The sequence below is a fragment of the Engystomops pustulosus genome, chromosome 7, assembly GCF_040894005.1.
Source record: "Engystomops pustulosus chromosome 7, aEngPut4.maternal, whole genome shotgun sequence".
Lineage (NCBI taxonomy): Eukaryota > Metazoa > Chordata > Amphibia > Anura > Leptodactylidae > Engystomops > Engystomops pustulosus.
Genome location: NC_092417.1, coordinates 37,308,268 through 37,330,762, shown reverse-complemented (window position 1 = coordinate 37,330,762; position 22,495 = coordinate 37,308,268). Strand labels below are relative to the sequence as shown.

The 22,495-nt window shown below is 41.7% G+C and overlaps 1 protein-coding gene across 15 annotated transcripts in view; it reads right to left on the bottom strand.

Annotated features, from left to right (window-relative positions):
* RYR3 (ryanodine receptor 3) overlaps positions 1-22,495 on the bottom strand; it is a 434,191-nt gene that overhangs the window by 155,647 nt on the left and 256,049 nt on the right. For all 15 annotated transcript variants that reach the window (XM_072115452.1, XM_072115453.1, XM_072115457.1 and 12 more), the window contains 8 exons: positions 21,116-21,253; positions 13,084-13,357; positions 12,878-12,992; positions 12,659-12,791; positions 10,257-10,360; positions 9,392-9,527; positions 506-686; positions 188-296 (listed from right to left, as the gene is read on the bottom strand). In XM_072115452.1, the coding sequence (XP_071971553.1) occupies positions 188-296; positions 506-686; positions 9,392-9,527; positions 10,257-10,360; positions 12,659-12,791; positions 12,878-12,992; positions 13,084-13,357; positions 21,116-21,253 (1,190 nt within the window). The remainder of the gene's footprint in view (positions 1-187; positions 297-505; positions 687-9,391; positions 9,528-10,256; positions 10,361-12,658; positions 12,792-12,877; positions 12,993-13,083; positions 13,358-21,115; positions 21,254-22,495) is intronic.

Sequence of the window (22,495 nt, the reverse complement as noted above, 5' to 3'; positions counted from 1 at the left end):
AAAGATTTAAGAGAAGGGTTGTCTACAACAGACAGGCTTTGTAAAAAGTATTTACTGTTTGTGGGTCAAATGTATAATCCAGATTTGTTGTTGTCCATTGGATTTAAGAACATGGTTGTCATACTCTACATGTCTGGACTATATTTCTTAAATTGTGTGTTTCTGTATTGTTAATCCATCCACATACATGAGGTTCTGGTGCGCAACGTCCCAGAAGGTCAATTAGGGCAGAATAAAAGGACATTATAGCATTTCCCATGTGTACAATCTCTTCTTCTTCTTCATCTTCTTCGACCCTTAAGTAATACAGAAAACATAATTACTACATCTAAGCGATCAGGTATGTGATTACGGTAACTTATCGTGGATTATTGCACCTGCATTTATGAAGACATTCTCAATTCATTTTACACTTGTATATGTACAAAAACTCCTCTCTCAAACAAGATGTTTTTGAGATCTTCAATGCTATAATTATCTCAGGATAGATATGAAGTATACTTACACTTCCCTCTGATACCCCTGAGAAGGAAGGTCCAGAGCTGGGTTCTCAGAGATGTTAATAGCCTCCTGCATGGCCGCCAGCAAACCATTGCCCCCCTCTCCTCTAAGGGAAGGTCCAAAACACTCAGGGCGTCGGATGAGAAGCTTCACCACTACACTGGCGTTTTCTTCAACACTCTCACCTGGAAAACAAGAGTAACAAAGGGAGCCCTTGGTTACCTGACTGAAGTCTCTGAGGATACAACATCAAAAGACGACTCAAGTGCAGGTTTATGTCCCAGAGGATGACGCATTCAGACTTCTGAAGGTAATTGGAAGGCGGATATGCAGAGCAGGTACAATGAATGTGATCATTGAGTTCCGCTCAGCATCTTAATTATAGATATGAAGAGGACACAGATCTACCGTGCAATATATAGTGTTATAAAATTAGGAATCGTACTTCCACACAAGAAATATTTCACCCAACTCTCTAGAACAGAGTAACCTCTGTAACCTGAAGTGACTAAAATATATCTTGTGTTGTACTGGTATCTTTGTATGGAGAAGATATACATAAAGTAAATATGACTGATAGCACCTTCTCGTAGAGAGCACCCTCGGTGTAACCCACTTAACTCAACTGCATTAATGATAAGGGTAGGAAAAGTGAAAAAAAATGAAAGTTGCGAGTGTAGATAAAACCTATTAGCTTTATTAAATTTGTATTAAAATTTAGTTCAATGTCAGTGGTGTTTTGCAACCATTTAAGTTATGGATATGGTGCCTCTTCTGTCATATAAAAAATAGCAGTATTAAAAATATGCTTGTGGTGGCTCTAATATTGAGTTTTCATAGGAACTTCAAATTATACCTCTGAACCTGCTGACATGTTGGTAGCTCTAAAGATCTCACCCAAAAGCAACAAATGGCATCCAAGAAGTGTTGCACTGGCCCACCAGAGCATCGGAAGATCTTCCAGTGGGCCCAGGGTCTAACCTAATACTAAAGTGCAGAGATACAGCAGAAGACAACCCAATTGTATGGCTATTATGGTATATTTTCTGGTTGGTGATGAATAATATCTGGTCGACACAAGGAGCCCCAGCCTGACATTGCTCCCAAAACATGGTTTGGCAATTACTACTCCAGAGGAAATTACTGAATTATACCTGCAAAATACTGTACAAAAATGGGTTGTCTTCTACTGTATCTCTTCGATTCAGTGTTAGGTTACACCCTAGGCCCACCTGGAGATCCGATGATGCTCGGGAGATCCGCAGAAATACAGCGGCAGACCACCCAATTTTTAGACTGTTAAGGTCTATTTTCTGGGTGGTGATGAAGAGGGCGCCCCCAGAATAACCTTGTAGACCCAAAGAACCCCAGTCTGACTCTGCTCCCAAGACATGATTTGGCAAATACTGCTCCAGAGGAAATTACTGGAAAATACTGTGTATTAATCTGGATCTTTGGGATACATTCTAGTTCTTAATAACCAGTGCAATTTTGAATTTCTTTTGTAATTTAAACGTCAAAAAGCCATAACTTTTTATGTTTTGAGTTACTAAAAGGTTTTTCAGGTCTTTTTATTTCTGACCAATTGTGCATTTTTACAATTTTTTAAAACAAAATAGTTGTGTGATTTTTTTGGGTGACATTTTTTGTAAAAGATGTAAAAATTAAAACCATTAGGTGATATTAGGGTATTAAAATATGAGATAAGTTTAGGTCAATGTACCACTTTATCTTTTTGATGGTGATGTGTTTGTCTTTATATCATTTATTACTTCTACCTTTATATACATTATTTTTTTACACCTAACAAGAGATGAATGAATCATCCAAGATTCAATTTATAGAAGCCACCTTGAATTTTTCAAAATATTTGGCTTGAGTCCGAACCCATGTTGCTCCAATTATGATGGGATTTAGTTTATAACCCCTCTAAGTCCTCTTTCATAGAAAGCTTGTTTTGTTAATGTTTTACTAATTTTGTAATTTAACCCATCCATTCCCCTCCCTTTTGAAAGATTTGTTTAAAGCGAATCATCTGAAGTCTATGTAGCGTGTGTAGTCCTCTACAGTTACACATGGCTGAGATGGCTGTAGCATACAATTAATTGTGGGCGCTAATGCAACAGAACCGGGGTATGGGAAACTCAGAATAGTAAAAGATAATAGTTTGGATTATTATCTATACTGGGCACTAAAAAAAGTATCTGATGTCCACAAAAAACCCATGAGCTAACTCATAAGTATCCACAAAGAATATCCAACGACTGGACTGATGGGCATATGAGTTGTGTTATCACTGTATGGTGTTTATGTACATATGGAGTGAAATACATCATCTTGTTTTGGTTTTCTGACCATTAATAAATGACTAATAATTAATAGCGGCAGCACATATTTACTCTAATGAAGTGGATGACATTATTTTGTGAATGTCACCTCTGAATACATTAACATCCTTTGTTTGCTGTTCCCTTTCTCTAACTAAATCAATTAATATTAGTAGTTATTCTCCATATTTTGTCATTTAGTGTCCAGCTGGGCCTTTGTGTTTTATTCTGAAGCCTTTCTGAGCAGTGAATGGAGGATATTTACCAGGCAGGAACACATTGTTTGAATAACCGTAAGACATGTTTAAAGATCAGGGTATGATACGTTTTTTTTATACAGAGCATATTCGGGTTTGCCTAGTAATGAATTTCTTAGCACAATAATGGCAATTATCTTCACACCGCTAGCCATTAGAACTACTTATAATACACATTTATTTCAACACTTTAATTAGCATGTCCCCTAACAGTGCGGCCACAAGAAGTAGAAATAGTAGTTCCCCCTCTTTTTGCCCCCCCCCCTGCAGCTCACCCTCTTATTTTATCACCCAACAGTTCACCCAGCATTGTGCTCCCACAGTAAAAAAATAAACACAGATACTCACCTTTCCCCTGAAGCAGTTCCTCTCTTCTCTCCTCCTGCTGTATGTAGCACTGAAGCTGTCATATGGAACAACAGGAATGCAGGCCCTGCTCACAAAAGCTTACAGTCTATGAGGATGAGGGGGTGACACAAAAGCTTACAGTCTATGAGGATGAGGGGGTGACACAAGAGCTTACAGTCTATGAGGATGAGGGGGGGGTGACACAAGAGCTTACAGTCTATGAGGATGAGAGGGTGACACAAGAGCTTACAGTCTATGAGGATGAGGGGGTGACACGAGAGCTTACAGTCTATGAGGATGAGGGGGTGACAAAAGAGCTTACAGTCTATGAGGATGAGGGGGTGACACAAGAGCTTACAGTCTATGAGGATGAGGGGGTGACACAAGAGCTTACAGTCTATGAGGATGAGGGGGTGACACAAGAGCTTACAGTCTATGAGGATGAGGGGGTGACAAAAGAGCTTACAGTCTATGAGGATGAGGGGGGTGACACAAGAGCTTATAGTCTATGAGGATGAGAGGGTGACACAAGAGCTTACAGTCTATGAGGATGAGAGGGTGACACAAGAGCTTACAGTCTATGAGGATGAGAGGGTGACACAAGAGCTTACAGTCTATGAGGATGAGGAGGTGACACAAGAGCTTAAAGTCTATGAGGATGAGGGGTTGACACAAGAGCTTACAGTCTATGAGGATGAGGGGTTACACAAGAGCTTACAGTCTCTGAGGATGAGGAGGTGACACAAGAGCTTACAGTCTCTGAGGATGAGGAGGTGACACAAGAGCTTACAGTCTATGAGGATGAGGAGGTGACACAAGAGCTTGCAGTCTATGAGGATGAGGGAGTGACACAAGAGCTTACAGTCTATGAGGATGAGGGGTGACACAAGAGCTTACAGTCTATGAGGATGAGGGGATTACACAAGAGCTTACAGTCTCTGAGGATGAGGGGGTGACACAAGAGCTTACAGTCTATGAGGATGAGGGGATTACACAAGAGCTTACAGTCTCTGAGGATGAGGGGTGACACAAGAGCTTACAGTCTATGAGGATGAGGGGATTACACAAGAGCTTACAGTCTCTGAGGATGAGGGGGTGACACAAGAGCTTACAGTCTATGAGGATGAGGGGATTACACAAGAGCTTACAGTCTATGAGGATGTGGAGGTGACACAAGAGCTTACAGTCTCTGAGGATGAGGGGGTGACACAAGAGCTTACAGTCTATGAGGATGAGGGGATTACACAAGAGCTTACAGTCTATGAGGATGAGGGGGTGACACAAGAGCTTACAGTCTATGAGGATGAGGGGGTGACACAAGAGCTTACAGTCTATGAGGATGAGGGGGTGACAAAAGAGCTTACAGTCTATGAGGATGAGGGGGTGACACAAGAGCTTACAGTCTATGAGGATGAGGGGGTGACACAAGAGCTTACAGTCTATGAGGATGAGGGGGTGACACAAGAGCTTACAGTCTATGAGGATGAGGGGGTGGCACAAGAGCTTACAGTCTATGAGGATGAGGGGGTGACACAAGAGCTTACAGTCTATGTGGATCAGGGGGTGACACAAGAGCTTACAGTCTATGAGGATGAGGGGGTGACACAAGAGCTTACAGTCTGTGAGGATGAGGGGGTGACACAAGAGCTTACAGTCTATGAGGATGAGGGGGTGACACAAGAGCTTACAGTCTATGAGGATGAGGGGTGACACAAGAGCTTACAGTCTATGAGGATGAGGGGGTGACACAAGAGCTTACAGTCTATGAGAATGAGGGGGTGACACAAGAGCTTACAGTCTATGAGGATGAGGCGGACACAAGAGCTTACAGTCTATGAGGATGAGGGGGTGACACAAGAGCTTACAGTCTATGATGATGAAGAGGATGGTTACATAAGAGCTTACAGTATATGAGGAGGAGGGGGTGACAAAAGAGCTTACAGTCTATGAGGAGGAGGGGGTGACACAAGAGCTTACAGTCTATGATGATGAAGAGGATGATGACACAAGAGCTTACAGTCTATGAGGATGAGGGGTTGACACAAGAGCTTACAGTCTATGAGGATGAGGGGTTACACAAGAGCTTACAGTCTATGAGGATGAGGGAGTGACACAAGAGCTTACAGTCTCTGAGGATGAGGAGGTGACACAAGAGCTTACAGTCTATGAGGATGAGGAGGTGACACAAGAGCTTAAAGTCTATGAGGATGAGGGGTTGACACAAGAGCTTACAGTCTATGAGGATGAGGGGTTACACAAGAGCTTACAGTCTATGAGGATGAGGGAGTGACACAAGAGCTTACAGTCTCTGAGGATGAGGAGGTGACACAAGAGCTTACAGTCTATGAGGATGAGGAGGTGACACAAGAGCTTGCAGTCTATGAGGATGAGGGAGTGACACAAGAGCTTACAGTCTATGAGGATGAGGGGTGACACAAGAGCTTACAGTCTATGAGGATGAGGGGATTACACAAGAGCTTACAGTCTCTGAGGATGAGGGGGTGACACAAGAGCTTACAGTCTATGAGGATGAGGGGATTACACAAGAGCTTACAGTCTCTGAGGATGAGGGGTGACACAAGAGCTTACAGTCTATGAGGATGAGGGGATTACACAAGAGCTTACAGTCTCTGAGGATGAGGGGGTGACACAAGAGCTTACAGTCTATGAGGATGAGGGGATTACACAAGAGCTTACAGTCTATGAGGATGTGGAGGTGACACAAGAGCTTACAGTCTCTGAGGATGAGGGGGTGACACAAGAGCTTACAGTCTATGAGGATGAGGGGATTACACAAGAGCTTACAGTCTATGAGGATGAGGGGGTGACACAAGAGCTTACAGTCTATGAGGATGAGGGGGTGACACAAGAGCTTACAGTCTATGAGGATGAGGGGGTGACAAAAGAGCTTACAGTCTATGAGGATGAGGGGGTGACACAAGAGCTTACAGTCTATGAGGATGAGGGGGTGACACAAGAGCTTACAGTCTATGAGGATGAGGGGGTGACACAAGAGCTTACAGTCTATGAGGATGAGGGGGTGGCACAAGAGCTTACAGTCTATGAGGATGAGGGGGTGACACAAGAGCTTACAGTCTATGTGGATGAGGGGGTGACACAAGAGCTTACAGTCTATGAGGATGAGGGGGTGACACAAGAGCTTACAGTCTGTGCGGATGAGGGGGTGACACAAGAGCTTACAGTCTATGAGGATGAGGGGGTGACACAAGAGCTTACAGTCTATGAGGATGAGGGGTGACACAAGAGCTTACAGTCTATGAGGATGAGGGGGTGACACAAGAGCTTACAGTCTATGAGAATGAGGGGGTGACACAAGAGCTTACAGTCTATGAGGATGAGGCGGACACAAGAGCTTACAGTCTATGAGGATGAGGGGGTGACACAAGAGCTTACAGTCTATGATGATGAAGAGGATGGTTACATAAGAGCTTACAGTATATGAGGAGGAGGGGGTGACAAAAGAGCTTACAGTCTATGAGGAGGAGGGGGTGACACAAGAGCTTACAGTCTATGATGATGAAGAGGATGATGACACAAGAGCTTACAGTCTATGAGGATGAGGGGTTGACACAAGAGCTTACAGTCTATGAGGATGAGGGGTTACACAAGAGCTTACAGTCTATGAGGATGAGGGAGTGACACAAGAGCTTACAGTCTCTGAGGATGAGGAGGTGACACAAGAGCTTACAGTCTATGAGGATGAGGAGGTGACACAAGAGCTTGCAGTCTATGAGGATGAGGGAGTGACACAAGAGCTTACAGTCTATGAGGATGAGGGGTGACACAAGAGCTTACAGTCTATGAGGATGAGGGGATTACACAAGAGCTTACAGTCTCTGAGGATGAGGGGGTGACACAAGAGCTTACAGTCTATGAGGATGAGGGGATTACACAAGAGCTTACAGTCTCTGAGGATGAGGGGTGACACAAGAGCTTACAGTCTATGAGGATGAGGGGATTACACAAGAGCTTACAGTCTCTGAGGATGAGGGGGTGACACAAGAGCTTACAGTCTATGAGGATGAGGGGATTACACAAGAGCTTACAGTCTATGAGGATGTGGAGGTGACACAAGAGCTTACAGTCTCTGAGGATGAGGGGGTGACACAAGAGCTTACAGTCTATGAGGATGAGGGAGTGACACAAGAGCTTACAGTCTATGAGGATGAGGGGGTGACACAAGAGCTTACAGTCTATGAGGATGAGGGGGTGACACAAGAGCTTACAGTCTATGAGGATGAGGGGGTGACAAAAGAGCTTACAGTCTATGAGGATGAGGGGGTGACACAAGAGCTTACAGTCTATGAGGATGAGGGGGTGACACAAGAGCTTACAGTCTATGAGGATGAGGGGGTGACACAAGAGCTTACAGTCTATGAGGATGAGGGGGTGGCACAAGAGCTTACAGTCTATGAGGATGAGGGGGTGACACAAGAGCTTACAGTCTATGTGGATGAGGGGGTGACACAAGAGCTTACAGTCTATGAGGATGAGGGGGTGACACAAGAGCTTACAGTCTGTGAGGATGAGGGGGTGACACAAGAGCTTACAGTCTATGAGGATGAGGGGGTGACACAAGAGCTTACAGTCTATGAGGATGAGGGGTGACACAAGAGCTTACAGTCTATGAGGATGAGGGGGTGACACAAGAGCTTACAGTCTATGAGAATGAGGGGGTGACACAAGAGCTTACAGTCTATGAGGATGAGGCGGACACAAGAGCTTACAGTCTATGAGGATGAGGGGGTGACACAAGAGCTTACAGTCTATGATGATGAAGAGGATGGTTACATAAGAGCTTACAGTCTATGAGGAGGAGGGGGTGACACAAGAGCTTACAGTCTATGATGATGAAGAGGATGATGACACAAGAGCTTACAGTCTATGAGGATGAGGGGTGACACAAGAGCTTACAGTCTATGAGGAGGAGGGGATGACACAAGAGCTTACAGTCTATGAGGATGAGGGAGTGACACAAGAGCTTACAGTCTATGAGGATGAGGGGTGACACAAGAGCTTACAGTCTATGAGGATGAGGGAGTGACACAAGAGCTTACAGTCTATGAGGATGAAGGGGGTGACATAAGAGCTTACAGTCTATGAGGATGAGGGGATAACACAAAAGCTTACAGTATATGAGGATGAGGGAGTGACACAAGAGCTTGCTGTCTATGAGGATGAGGGGGTGACACAAGAGCTTACAGTCTATGAGGATGAGGGGTGACACAAGAGCTTACAGTCTATGAGGAGGAGGGGATGACACAAGAGCTTACAGTCTATGAGGATGAGGGAGTGACACAAGAGCTTACAGTCTATGAGGATGAGGGGTGACACAAGAGCTTACAGTCTATGAGGATGAGGGAGTGACACAAGAGCTTACAGTCTATGAGGATGAAGGGGGTGACATAAGAGCTTACAGTCTATGAGGATGAGGGGATAACACAAAAGCTTACAGTATATGAGGATGAGGGAGTGACACAAGAGCTTGCTGTCTATGAGGATGAGGGGGTGACACAAGAGCTTACAGTCTATGAGGATGAGGGAGTGACACAAGAGCTTACAGTCTATGAGGATGAAGGGGGTGACATAAGAGGTATAAGAGCTTGTATAATGGGTCAGCCATTCTTTATAAGGTAGCGGAATAAAATAATTTAATAAATAAAAAATGCTGCTGCTGGGACCAGCCATCAGTCAGTTGAGCCATCCATTGAGCTGGTTTACTGGTGCAAGGATTTTGCTGCACTTTTTAGTGCATCTTAGGCTATGCCTTCTTTTACAAGTACCCTTGTTGGATGAGGATTACTCATTTCTAAGATAGTTTTATATCCCATTTGAATTGCATAAAGTTGTTTTTACACATTTTTTTGGTAAAAGTCCTGCATAATATTCTCTTAATAGCATTCTCCAGGGTGTCCGATATCTGACATCTATACTTACAGTTCACAAAGACTGCAAAACGCAGGAATGACAGGTAGCGCTCGCCCTCTATGGGATTCCATCCAATGTCTGGGTATCCTTTGGCTATCAACATTGGACAACTCTGCAGCCCACAACCTGCCAAGTATGTCACAACCTGCGGAAAAGCAGACAAGTCTCTAAAGTGCGGCTCTAACAAGTTATAGTAGCAGCGCTGGCAACACTGAAAGACAGTAAAGCTCTCTAGTTGTTTCCTTTCCAAAGCACATTCCTCCGTTCAGATGACGGGATCAACTCAAGCTGCTGACAGCTTTATAAATGTGAACAATCCCCAACTTATTCAAGGCTTTAGAGGGAAGCGTGTTTAGATGTCTGATAGATCTGTCAACAAGCCACCCAACAAAGGGCCATCCTTCAACCCTGGTCTCCGTATTTCTGAACATTCGGTTTTATATGATGGACTTATAAACTATCTGAGTTTACTTACATATCGCTTAATAGCTATGCAAATACGGTAAATAGTTTTACAACCTTCCTCTCTGATTCTTCAACATTATGAAGATTTTAGTGTGTTGTTCTCGAATGAGGACACTGCTTTTTACATAGATAGAGTAGGGATACAGATTTTCATGCAAAATTTTCCCTTTTTTGTTGTGATTTAGGCTTTTTTATGCATTTTACAGATCATGTTAATACAGCCTTATGCATTAGCTGTCAGCTAATGATAATATCACCTCTGCAACTTGAAAATTAATTTTTATTTGCTCCAAAAATACTACTACTAAAAGGAGAATTGCATCTAAACATGACATGACCTCCTGCTATCAGTATATATGCGATGTCTGCATGTTTGTGCATAAAGGGTAAATCGTTCACAAATAATTACCTTCTCCAAATCCGGCTCCTGCAAAGCCAAAGCAAGTTCATTGTTATCCATCACAGAGGCTGCAGCGACATCTAGAGGTGTAGAGCCTCTCATGGAGGGAGACGCTGTCATGAAATGTAAATGTAGTTATTTTTGGGTTATCCAAATAGAACATAAGAGGGAAAAAAGCAGAATAATACAAAACCGTATTGGGTTCTTTCATTAGATATAACTAAACCCCTGACCACTTTATAGTAAGAAATTTTACAACTTTTTTATGTACTATTTTAGTTGCTTGCATCTTATCCTCCATATCACTTATTATTGCTTATACCCATAACCTGGATATTTTTCAGGACCGTTACCAGCAGCTCATATTCCAGGACAAAATGATTGCTATACTATTGTATTATGGAGGATTATGTTGTACTATATGATGTGTGTTAAGCGTGGTAAAGTCTTCAACCTTATCAGAACACAAGCTGCTGTTAGTAGTGGTCAGTATATAGTCAAGACTATACAGTAAATGCTACTTTAAGGGGAACAGTATTCTCTTTTTACTCCATTCACATTACATTTAGAGAAGACATCACAAGTAGAGTTTAAAGGAAATTAACCACGCCAAAAAAATCCTTTAAATACTCATCCCCACTCATCTTCATCTTGATCCCGCTGTCTGTCGCTAGTCTTGACACGCCGGGATCACCGGGCTGCTAATTATGCATTCATACCTCTTGCAAGATGTCACCTCAATCTACCATCCTCCCAGCATAGGAGAGGGAGGTGAGTAGGGTGTGCATATTTAGCAGCCCGGAGCTCCGGACATCTCTTCCCCGTGCTATGGCAGGCTAATTATAAGTTTGTTTTCTAGGTCATCCCGGTGTGTCAAGACTAGCGACAGACAGTGCCAGGATCAAGATGAAGAGGAGTAAAGGTGAGTATTTGTAGGTTTTTATATGTTCTTGGCATGGTTGATTTCCTTTAATTATTTCTTCATAGAATACAAGACACAGTATGTGGAGTTTCTCTGTATATTGTGGTCTAGGACGGGAGATTCTCCAATTCTCCTCAAAAAACGCATTCAATGAACAACGTCCAAAAATTGACCAAACAGATATTCTTTCAAAAAAGTGTTGCTTTTACTTTATAAATTCATAGCCATACAATATTTTTCAATACTTTCATTTCGTTCCATAGTTATGCATAGAAATTAGTACATCTTTTTAATGTTTGCTTGCAAAAACTGTAAATACCTTAGGATCTAGTGAGCCGATTCAGGTTGCTAATATTCACCATTCTTTAAGTCCGATTTTACGGTACATGAATTATATCATAGTAGAAAAGACTCACATAAGTACGATCCCTGGAATGTCTGAGGAAGAGGGCGTGTCCCTCGAAACGTCACATACCAAACTTGGAGCTTACCTGTTTGGCGTGCAAGTGAGGTAGAGTCTCTGCCCCAGGGATCGTACTTATGTGAGTCTTTTCTACTATGATATAATTCATGTTCCCGTAAAATCGGACTTAAAGAATGGTGAATATTAGCAACCTGAATCGGCTCACTAGATCCTAAGGTATTTACAGTTTTTGCAAGCAAACATTAAAAAGATGTACTAATTTCTATGCATAACTATGGAACGAAATGAAAGTATTGAAAAATATTGTATGACTATGAATTTATAAAGTAAAAGCAACACTTTTTTGAAAGAATATCTGTTTGGTCAATTTTTGGACATTGTTCATTGAATGCTTTAATTATTTCTCACTGTGTACTGTTCAGCCACCATACTTAGAGCTAAGCTGACTACAAGCTTCCATTATACAGGCATGTACATAGAGCTGAGCTGTGTTATCTAAGCTGTCATTATATAGGCATATCCATATTTCATAGCATTAAGATGCTATATCTTAGCTGCTATGATATAGGCCTTCACCTTATAACTAGATTAGTTGTAGTATGTAAGCTGTTATTATATAGGCATTCACCCTAAATAGAGCTCTGTCGTTCTGGGTTTTTTGGTATTGCGTCTGCATCTAACTGCAAGTTCTGGTGGTGGTCAATGGACCCACATCATCCAATAAGTGGCCTCTTCTATCCATGGAACAACACAGGAAGTGAAGTCCCCTGGAAAACGGAACAATGTCTACTCATTGGATAAAGTAGGTCCCATAACCCCTTGAACTGCGGGTTTGATCCAGGCCTGAAAGTGGAAGTACTGTGGCAACGTGGGAACTGGGAGCCAGAGCAGGGTAAATAAGTGCTAGCACCCTGGTGGTATCCATTTTCATGCAAGCCCCCTGTAAAGAAGTGGCTCAGCCAATGGAGGTGCAATGTTTTCACCACTGTTCTCTTGTGAAACATACGTATGACAGTAATGTCAAAAGAAATGGCATCAATCATATACTTTTTGGAAAATACCCACCTAGGCCAACACTGCTGTTCTCCAACAAGTAACCAAGATGCTCAAACATGGCCTTTTGGTTTTGTCGACTAATTCTGCAGAAATAGCAGAGAAATCTGCAGCAACTTGCCACCATTTTGGGGAAGGCAATTTGCTGGAAATAAAAAGGAAATAAGAAATTTGAATTAGCATTTTTGGGTTTTCAGATAAACATGAATATTTGAACCACCACCAACCAACCTGGGACTTGTCTCCTCCCAGAACGTTAACCATGACCTCCATAACAGTTTCATGCATCCCTAGAACTCTCATCAAGTTTGGATGCTGATAGAAGACTTTGTTGTTCATGATATCACTAAAAACAATTAAATGGTATAGAATTCATGACCTTGTACAGCCAAATGTTTTTTTTATGATAATCAAAGGTAAAACTGCAAAATACCAACCCCAATCCATCAATCATGAGCATCTCCTCTTCCTTGCCCATTCTCACACTTAGCAGTGAGCGGATCTGTCCCAGAGAAGCCAGCAGGTTAATTGTATCCTCCACCGAGGCGGCACTGATGGTATAGGTCTTCCTCATGGCCTGTAACAACTCTCCAATGCTGTCATACTGCCTGCGCAGGAGGCTGAACATGATACGCACAAGCTCTGGATCTTGGATGTGGTCCTCTTGAGCCCAACGCACCATAGTTTGTGAGATGAGCTCTTTAAGTGTCGCTGGGAGGAAGGAAAAATGTTCAAAAAAAACAAAATTTTAATATGTTGTATGGAATACAGTTTACCCTAATTTACTTGCTATTTATTACCCTTATGCATTATATTAGAAGTTATCTGCCATCAGAAGTCTTTCACCTGTTACATTAAAAAACTGCACCTAAAACCACCTCAGAACTGATTACGATGCAATTCAAATGCAATTTTAATTTTAATTATCACACACTTATGAGGTTCTGCAGCAGCTGAGACTGATAAAGATGGAAGTTCTCCCTCGAAACATGTAATCCCCTTTGATGCGCCTTCATTAATTGGCGTCTAATTGTCCGATTTTGTGTTTATTATGAAGACTGCACACTGGATGAAATCTATCCGGGATCAAGAACTTTGTTCTGCTATTACCATTACAGAATTTGCCTTAGCCTGTTCCAGGTAACTTCCCAACCATTGAGAATAGGGACACCTGTGGGCTACTATTAAATGTACCTACTAATCTCTATATAAATAGAGATTTATTATTACTGCTGAAAGTAATTCTGAGAGTATTCCTAACAGGGAATATGAATAGTGCATATTATAATAGTAAACTTTGTAATATATTTTATTTAAAAAAAAATCTGTTACTGTGTCCTCCATTGTCCCCTGCCTTTTTTCCTTATGAAAGCACTTTGTTTAAATCAGCTTTCTGTCCTGTTCTCCACTGACATTTTAGGACCAGTTCACACCTTCGTTGGGTCTGCAGTTATTTCCTTCAGTTAAGTGCAATCAAGGCAGGCATTAGGGTACAGGAAACTGGGCATTTGCCCAGGGGCCCCTGTCCCGAAGGGGCCCCCTGCATGTGGATTTGTGTGGGCAGAGGATGTATTGCTCTATTAATACTCCTTCGTTAAATGCCCGGGGTGAAGATGCTTATCATCTATCTCCTGTCTATATATAATCTATATGTTAGAAATGAAAGAAAACAAGCAGCACTCCGTTTGTGGTGTAAACCAGATGTGGTCATTTTATTCCATCACATATAACAATAGCGACGTTTCGGCCCTGAGATCTTGTGGTAAAACCTGGCCTAAGAGACCTAGCCCCTCCCTGTCCAGGGGTTTTGTTAAATCTTGGTCAGGTGCTGGCTCACTCTCCAATTACACTCCAGTGTACAGGTTGGAGTACAATTGGATAATAACTTTCAGATACTTAACCCTTGCCTGTCCAGGCAGTATCTACTGGTGCTAATACCTAATGTCCAGTGATAGAACCTTCTAGAGGGTTCATGACTCCCTCATACAGCTCCTAACCTGGAGAGGGCGCTGTTCACAACTACTACCTTGCCATTTTATTGGCAGGGGTGTTGCATATCTATCTCTCAAATCTATCTTGTATCTATATATAATCTATTGTGTTTAACGCTTCAAATGCTCCTGGGGGAATCTCCTCCCATAATAGCCCCCCCCCACCGTTTTCAGGAGGGTGCCAATTGTTGCAATAGTAGGCCAGAGGTCTGATCAGGACCCCAGGGCTGTCCATAGTTAGAGCCTTATGGACACACACAATGATAATACCCTGCAATACATCAGTGCATCATTAAATACATCAGATAATTGCAAGTAGGACAAGTAAAAAATTATATATAAGTCACATATATTGTGAAAAAAGATAAAAAATCACCACACAAACCCTATATTTTTTATATTGATGTGTTCATAACATCTTGCAAAAAACAGTTTCACAGATAGACATAATAAAAGTGTTATACCTCTTGGATTAATGCAAAAAACTACTTACAACATTTCTGTTTTTCCTACCACCCTCCACAAAAATTAATACATTTTCATCATTAGGTCATGCCCCCCCAAAAAATAGTATCACTGAAAAATATATCACATCCTACAAAAAAAAAAGCCCTCACATGGCCACATTAATGGAAAAACAAATATTATATATTTTACTAAAAAACCATTACATCCTAAAGGTTAAAAGTGCCTACTGCATGATCCTACCCTTTTGCATCCTGCTGTGCATCCATACAAGTAACGTTCACATTTGGGGTGTCGTCCTGTAACTGGTTTTAATATGGGATTTCTCTTTTTCTCTTTTTTGAATGTGTAAATTTTAGGGCTAAATGAACTTAATACTGACAAAATTAGACCATTCTAAATTACACCTGCATTTTGTTTTGGTTTCTTGAAGCGCTCACAGTTTGAGGGGTGCACATTTGAAAATGGAGTGATATGTAGGGGGTTCTAATATTATATATTTCAAAGCCCATTTAAAATGAAAATTATCCCCAAAAAAGTAAATTCTGAGATCTCCTTGAAAATATGGGAAAACAATGGGGCTTATTTACCAAGGGTCCGCGGATCGCATTTCCGTTGGGTTTTCCGACATTTTCAGGGATTGTGCCGCTGGGACAGGTATTTAGAAGGGGATTGTGTCGCACGCGATCAGATTTGGGCAACAAAAATCGGGGGGTGGGCTGTCGGACAATTGTGTCGCAAAAACATGCACCTGCATACACCGGGAAAAAGATGGTGAACTCTGTCGGACCTGAGTGGGGAAGTGACACATGCAGGATATCGGGCGAACAATCGCGGCACAAACTTAAAAAAAAAATCTTAAAATCACTTTGGTACAGTGAGTACAGAAAGTATTCAGAACCCTCAGCTTTTTTGCTCATTAATATGCACTCTGCCCCCATCTTGAGAGAAAAAACTGAAATTTAGATATTTTTTGCTAATTTATTCAACAAAAACACTGGAATATGACATGGTGATAAGTATTCAGACCCTTTACTCAGTATTGAGTAGAAGCAGCTTTAGAGCTTGTATAGCAATGAGTCTTCTTGGGAATGATGGAACAAGTTTCTCCCCCAGCCCCCCTGGATTTGGGGATCCTCTGCCTTTTCCTTGCAGATCCTTTCCAGTTTCCTCAGGTTGGATGGTTAATGTTGGTTTAAGCCATTTAGGGTTTAGGTCCGGGCTCTGGTTGGGCCAGTCAGGAATGGTCACAGAGATGTTCTGAAGCCTCTGCTTTGTTATACAGGCAGTCCCCGGGTTACATACAAGACAGGGACTGTAGGTTTGTTCTTAAGTTGAATTTGTATGTAAGTCGAAACTGTATATTTTATCATTGTAGTTCCCGACAATTTTTTTTTTTTGCCCCAGTGACAATTGGAGTTTCAAATTTTTTTGCTGTAATAGGACCAAGAATTATCAATAAAGCTTCATTGCAGACAATTTTAAGCTGATTATTGCAATCTGGGACTATTTTAAAGCATCCAGAGAGCTTCACCAGAGGTCACAGTGGGCAGAGGGGTCCGTCTGTAACTATGGGTTGTCTGTAAGTCGGGTGTCCTTAAGTAGGGGACCGCCTGTATTAGCTGTGTGCTTAGGGTCACTGTCTTGCTGGAAGATGAACCTTTGGCCCAGTCGGATGTCCAGGGCTCTGGAAGAGGTTTTCATCCAGGATATCTCTATAATTGGCCGCATTCAATTTTCCTTCAATTTCAACCAGTGGTCCTGTCGCTGTTGGGATTGTATTTGGCAGGTGATGAGCAGCGCTTGGTTCCCTCCACAGATTATGCTCAGGATTAACACCCAAAACCTCAATATTAGTCTTCTCAGACCAGAGAATCTTATTTCTCATATTCTTGGAGTCCTATATGTGTTTTTTTGAAAACTGTATGCAAGCTTTCAGGCACTGCAGAGAGGCTTCCCTTGACCAATTGACTTTATGGAACTTTTTTCCATCTCCCTATTGCATCTCTAGAGTTCAGCCATAGTGATCTTGCAGCTCTTCTTTACTTCTCTCACAAAGACTCTGCTCCCACTATTGCTTAGTTTGACTGGACAGCCAGGTCAAGGTAGAGTTGCAGTAGGACCAAACTTCTTACATTTAAGGATTATGAAGGCCACTGTGCTCTAAGGAACCTTGATTGCTGCAGAAATTCTTTTGTAACCTTTGCCAGATGTGTGCCTTGCCACAATCCTGTCTCTGAGTTCCTTGGGCAGTTCCTTAGACCTCTTGACTCACATGTGCTCTGACATGCACTGTGAGGTCTTATATAGAGAGGTGTATGCCTTTTCTAATCAAGTCCAATCAGTTTAATTAACCCCTTACCGACATGTGACGTAGTATTACGTCACATGCCGGGTCCCAGTGCATGGAGAGGGCTCGCGGGCTGAGCCCTCTCCATAGCCGGTAAGTCTTTGCTGCATATTGCAGCAAAGGCTTACCAGTAACACTCGTGATCGGTGCCAGCACCGATCGCGGGTGTTTTCCTGCTGATCGCCGCCAGGAAAGCCGCCATCTTTCTGAAGATCGTCACTTCCCTGTGACATCATCAGGGAGCGGCGATCCGTCACCATGGTAGCCTCGGGTCTCACTAAGACCCGAGGCTACTTCAGGTTAACACATGCATTACAATGTGCTATCAGTATGAGGAGTAAAATCCCCATATACTGCTATACTGTAGTATGGCAGTATATGATAGGATCTTACAGACAAACTAGGGTTAAATTACCCTAGGGAGTCTGAAAAATAGTAAAAATAAAAATAAAAAAAAAGTTTAAAAAATAAAATAAAAAAAACTCAAATCACCCCCCTTTCCCTAGAACTGATATAAATAACCAGTAAAAATCATAAACACATTAGGTATTGCCGCGTCCAAAAATGCCCGATCTATCAAAATATGATAACTGTTTTTCACTGTGTTTAACCCCAATGTTGAAAATGGCGCTTTTCTGCTATTTAAAAAAAAAAAAATTCTATAAAAAGTGATCAAAAGGTCGCACAGTCCTAAAAACTGATAACATTGTAAATGTCATCAAAATCCTCAAAAAACTACACTACCCACAGCTCCATACACCAAAGTATAAAAAAGTTATTAGCGCCAGAAGATGGCAAAATCCCCCCAAAAATATTTGTACGGAAGGTTTTAATTTTTTTAAATGTATGAAACCTATGTAAATTTGTTACCCCCGTAATCGTACCGACCCAAAGAATAAAATAGACATGTCATTTGGGGCGTACAATGAAATCCGTAAAATCCAAGCCCACAAGAATACGGCACAAATGTCTTTTTTTACCAATTTCACTCCATTTGGAATTTTTTTCCCGCTTCCCAGTACACGGCATGGAATATTAAATACCAACATTTTGAAATGTAATTTGGTACACAGAAAATAAGCCGTCATACAGCTCTGTACATGGAAAAATAAAAAAAGTTACAGATTTTTGAAGGTGTGGAGTGAAAAATGAAAACGCAAAAACGAAAAAGGGCTGCGGCGTTAAGGGGTTAAATGCAGTTGAACTCAAAGATCTCAGAGACTATCAGAAGGAAATGGACAGCATGTGAGTTAAATATGAGTGTCACAGCAAAGAGTTTGAATACTTTTGTTCATGTGATATTTCAGTTTTTCTTGTTTAATAAATTAGCAAAATATCTATATTTCTGGGGTTTTTTTTGCCAAGATGGGGGGCGGGTGTACATTAATGAGCAAAAAATCAGTATATCCCCTCTTCTCCTTCTCCTACACTCATAACCCCTTTCAAATGAGCCCTATGGAATAACCTGTGTTATGGAATAAGCTGTGTGTGCAATAAACTAGAATCTTTTCATGACCTGCTGGCCATTACTGAAACATGACATATTTAGCGCGCAGCTACAATGAGCTGCGCACACTCGTCCGTGAAGCCAGAGTTCTGTGCATGCACAGTAGCTCTTTTCAGATTGCGCATCTATGATGCATGATGAGCGTTTTCACGGCGCTGGAAGGCTGGGTTTACTTTTTTTAAAAATCCAATTTTTATTGGTATTCTAATGAGGTAGTAACAGGTTAAAAATAAACATAAAAAATATATAATTTGTTTAAAAGAGAACTACGCGTTTCGCGCTCGAACCGAGCGCTTCCTCTGGTTCGAGCGCGAAACGCGTAGTTCTCTTTTAAACAAATTATATATTTTTTATGTTTATTTTTAACCTGTTACTACCTCATTAGAATACCAATAAAAATTGGATTTTTTAAAATAGTAAACCCAGCCTTCCAGCGCCGTGAAAACGCTCATCATGCATCATAGATGCGCAATCTGAAAAAATAGTTTCTGTCTTTTGGAGCTTCTTCCTACGGAAAAGGATCAACCCCGAGAGCATGGCTGCAGGGAGACGCTAACGGAAAAAACCACTAAACGCGACTCAGAGTTGTGCCTGTCAGCACAACTCCACCAGGTGAGAAGTTTTCATTATCACCTATTTTAAAATATACCAGAGGATACTACACCATAGGAGCGCACTTTCCCTTCCACTATTGTGCACAGTAGCTCTGGCTTTGGAGCCGAGATCGAGCAGCTGCTGGCCTGTGTTCTGCGCATGCGCAGAACTCCGGCTTCACGGACGAGTGTGCAGGTCCTTGTAGCACTGAAGATGTATCGGTAGGAGGATCAAAGAGGCGAATGGGGCTTGGAGTAGCTGCGCAGGGTAGCCTCAGCTCTGGCTACACCACGTCCCAGTAGCCTCTTTAGAAAATTTGCATATTACCCTGATTAAAGATTAGTAAAGATAGAGGGGAGTAAAGGATTAGGCCAAAAATGGGCTATCCTTACATACGTTAGATGCACCTACCACCGCATCTACCTTAAGAGGTAGATCTGTAGTGGTAGTTTTCCTTTAAACACTCTACACTATGAATGATGCTGTAGACCAGACTTACTACCACTAGATGTCACTGTCACCCTAGCCTTAGTGAACGAGATGACTAGATGGAAGCATACAATTGTAAAAATAGTAAATAAAATAGAGCAAGAGCAATGATGGGAACCGATGCATACAGATATAAAGCTAATCTATACAGTAAAATTAATATAAACATTTTTTTCATGATCTTTTCACCAAAATACCCTAACATTTTTTTTTAATAAAAGCTTAAAACAATCTGCACCATGGAAATAGCTCCCCCGACAATATAGAAAACAGTGACGATCCCTTCTACTGGATCAGCTGTCAAGCGAAGGGTAATATTACTGTGCATCTGGAAATCACTGCAGGTGACAAGTTCAAGGAAAGTTGTCTTGGTTGGAAGGATTACTTGGAAAGTAGACAACTTTTCCATATGTCCATCAAGCTAAAAATTTGTGATGCTGATGGTAAAGATTTACGACCCTCCACAGAAACTGCAGAAGTATAGATATCCAGTAGCATTTTGCTTCGCCAGCAGGACCCCTTCAGTAAGAAGTGACTCTAAGCATCTGAATTATGTGACCACACATATATGTGGGAATCTAAGTCATCTCAGTGTGCAGATGCTTCGGGGGTCCGGACAGGTGGTGCGCTCCTCTCCTCAGCTATAAACAAGCAGTTATTTATTCTCACTGAATGTCTAACGTTATTGAAATCTGACGCCTCGGACTGCACTTAAAATTAGTGCTGGTAGCTGACTCCTGATCGTAATCTGGGGAGGTCTGTGTTAGGAACAGCTTTCTGTCACTCTAAGAAGATCCTATCATTTTAATTTTAGTTTACCATCAGATATTAGCAGAGATTGCAAAGGATTAACTTCTTGCATCAGATGTCCTCTAAACCTGCCGAATCCATGGACATGGCGTCAATAATCTCTGGCATTAGGACCTGCTATGTTAAGGGGCTTAAAGCATTCTCAACACCTTTCCCCTGGCTCGCTCGGTCCGGTTACAGTGTAATATATGACTTATTTTGTCAGATTTTTGGCACTTGGTTATTTTTTTTTGGCATGTTTTGCTCCTTCTGCCGCAACTTACTGGGAGATTTCTCTTCCTCCTCTGCTTCATCCTGCTCTTCAGTTTTTGGTCGCCCTTTGATTTTGTAAACCAGTGATCGAAGGCGACCTGTCCATGACGTGTCTTCTTCCTCCTCCTCTTCTTCTTCGAGTGGAATACCTGTATTTGAAAAATATAATACAATGATATAAATAATAAAGTGCAGGAAGTTGCATTGCAGAAGTGGAAGTTGCACCCTTATGGCTCTCTCCTGTACAGCAGTCTTTAGGGTTCTTTGGATCTCTGTTGATTTGAGTATTGCAACATATCCTAGCGCTGAGATTTGTAGTTGTGATGACCCATTTAAGTACTTAAAGGAAATCTACCATTTGCTTTTATGCATTATGAACCAAACATACCTTGAGAAAACTATAGCTACACTCATGCAGAAACATATCTTGTTTAATTTCTGAACTGAGTGGTTTTGCTGAAAAAACTTCTGTCGCTCCTGTGGCTACCCTAGTTTTGCACTGCTCCAGTGAATGATGTAATCACTGTGTTCAAGGAGGGAGACACAGCACCAAGGGTTAAGTTCCAGAAAGTTTATTCCCAAGTGCATCCAAACATGATAAACGCGACGTTTTGATTCCCAATGAATCTTTATCAAGCATGGCTTGATAAAGATTAATTGTGAATCGAAACGTCGCGTTTATCATGTTTGGATGCACTTGGGAATAAACTTTCTGGAACTTAACCCTTGGTGCTGTGGCTCCCTTCCTTAAGATTGTCGATTCCTGGTTTCCTGCATCAGAAACTTTGGCTGCACCACCACAATATTACCTAAAAGAAAAGGATTGCCGTCCTACTCTTCTATTCCTCTGTAATCACTGTGTTGTCCCTAACAGGCAGAAGTAGTCAATCGCTGTACCATCCCCCACCTTCTTTATATGAGTCATCCAGCTCAGGTTGATTTCCTGTCCTGTCTGGACAGTTCAGGAAGCTCCGTGTAATGTGTTTATGTACAGCAGCCAGCCTGCACGCAGCTTTCCAAAGGTTCTAAATTATATAATTGCTTTTTGAGAAAAAAACACTGACATCCGGGATTTAAACAAGATTTGTTTCTGCATCAGTGTCGCTACAGCATTCTCAAGGTATTTGGTTCACAGTGCATAAAAACAAATGGTAGATTTCTTTTAAGAAATTACCCAATTTCAGTATAAAAGACCAATCAATATCTTTAAAAAAAACTTTTACTTCTTCTTCACTGTCAGTCATCTGGAACAGTAGTGGATTATAATAAAGGTGGTCTGGGCAGAAGCCCCTGGCCCAAGCCTTCTAGTGGACCCATGGCCACCCACTAAATTTTATACTCAAAAAAACCTTTACATATGAAATCCTCATACCTCCTAGCACACATGTACA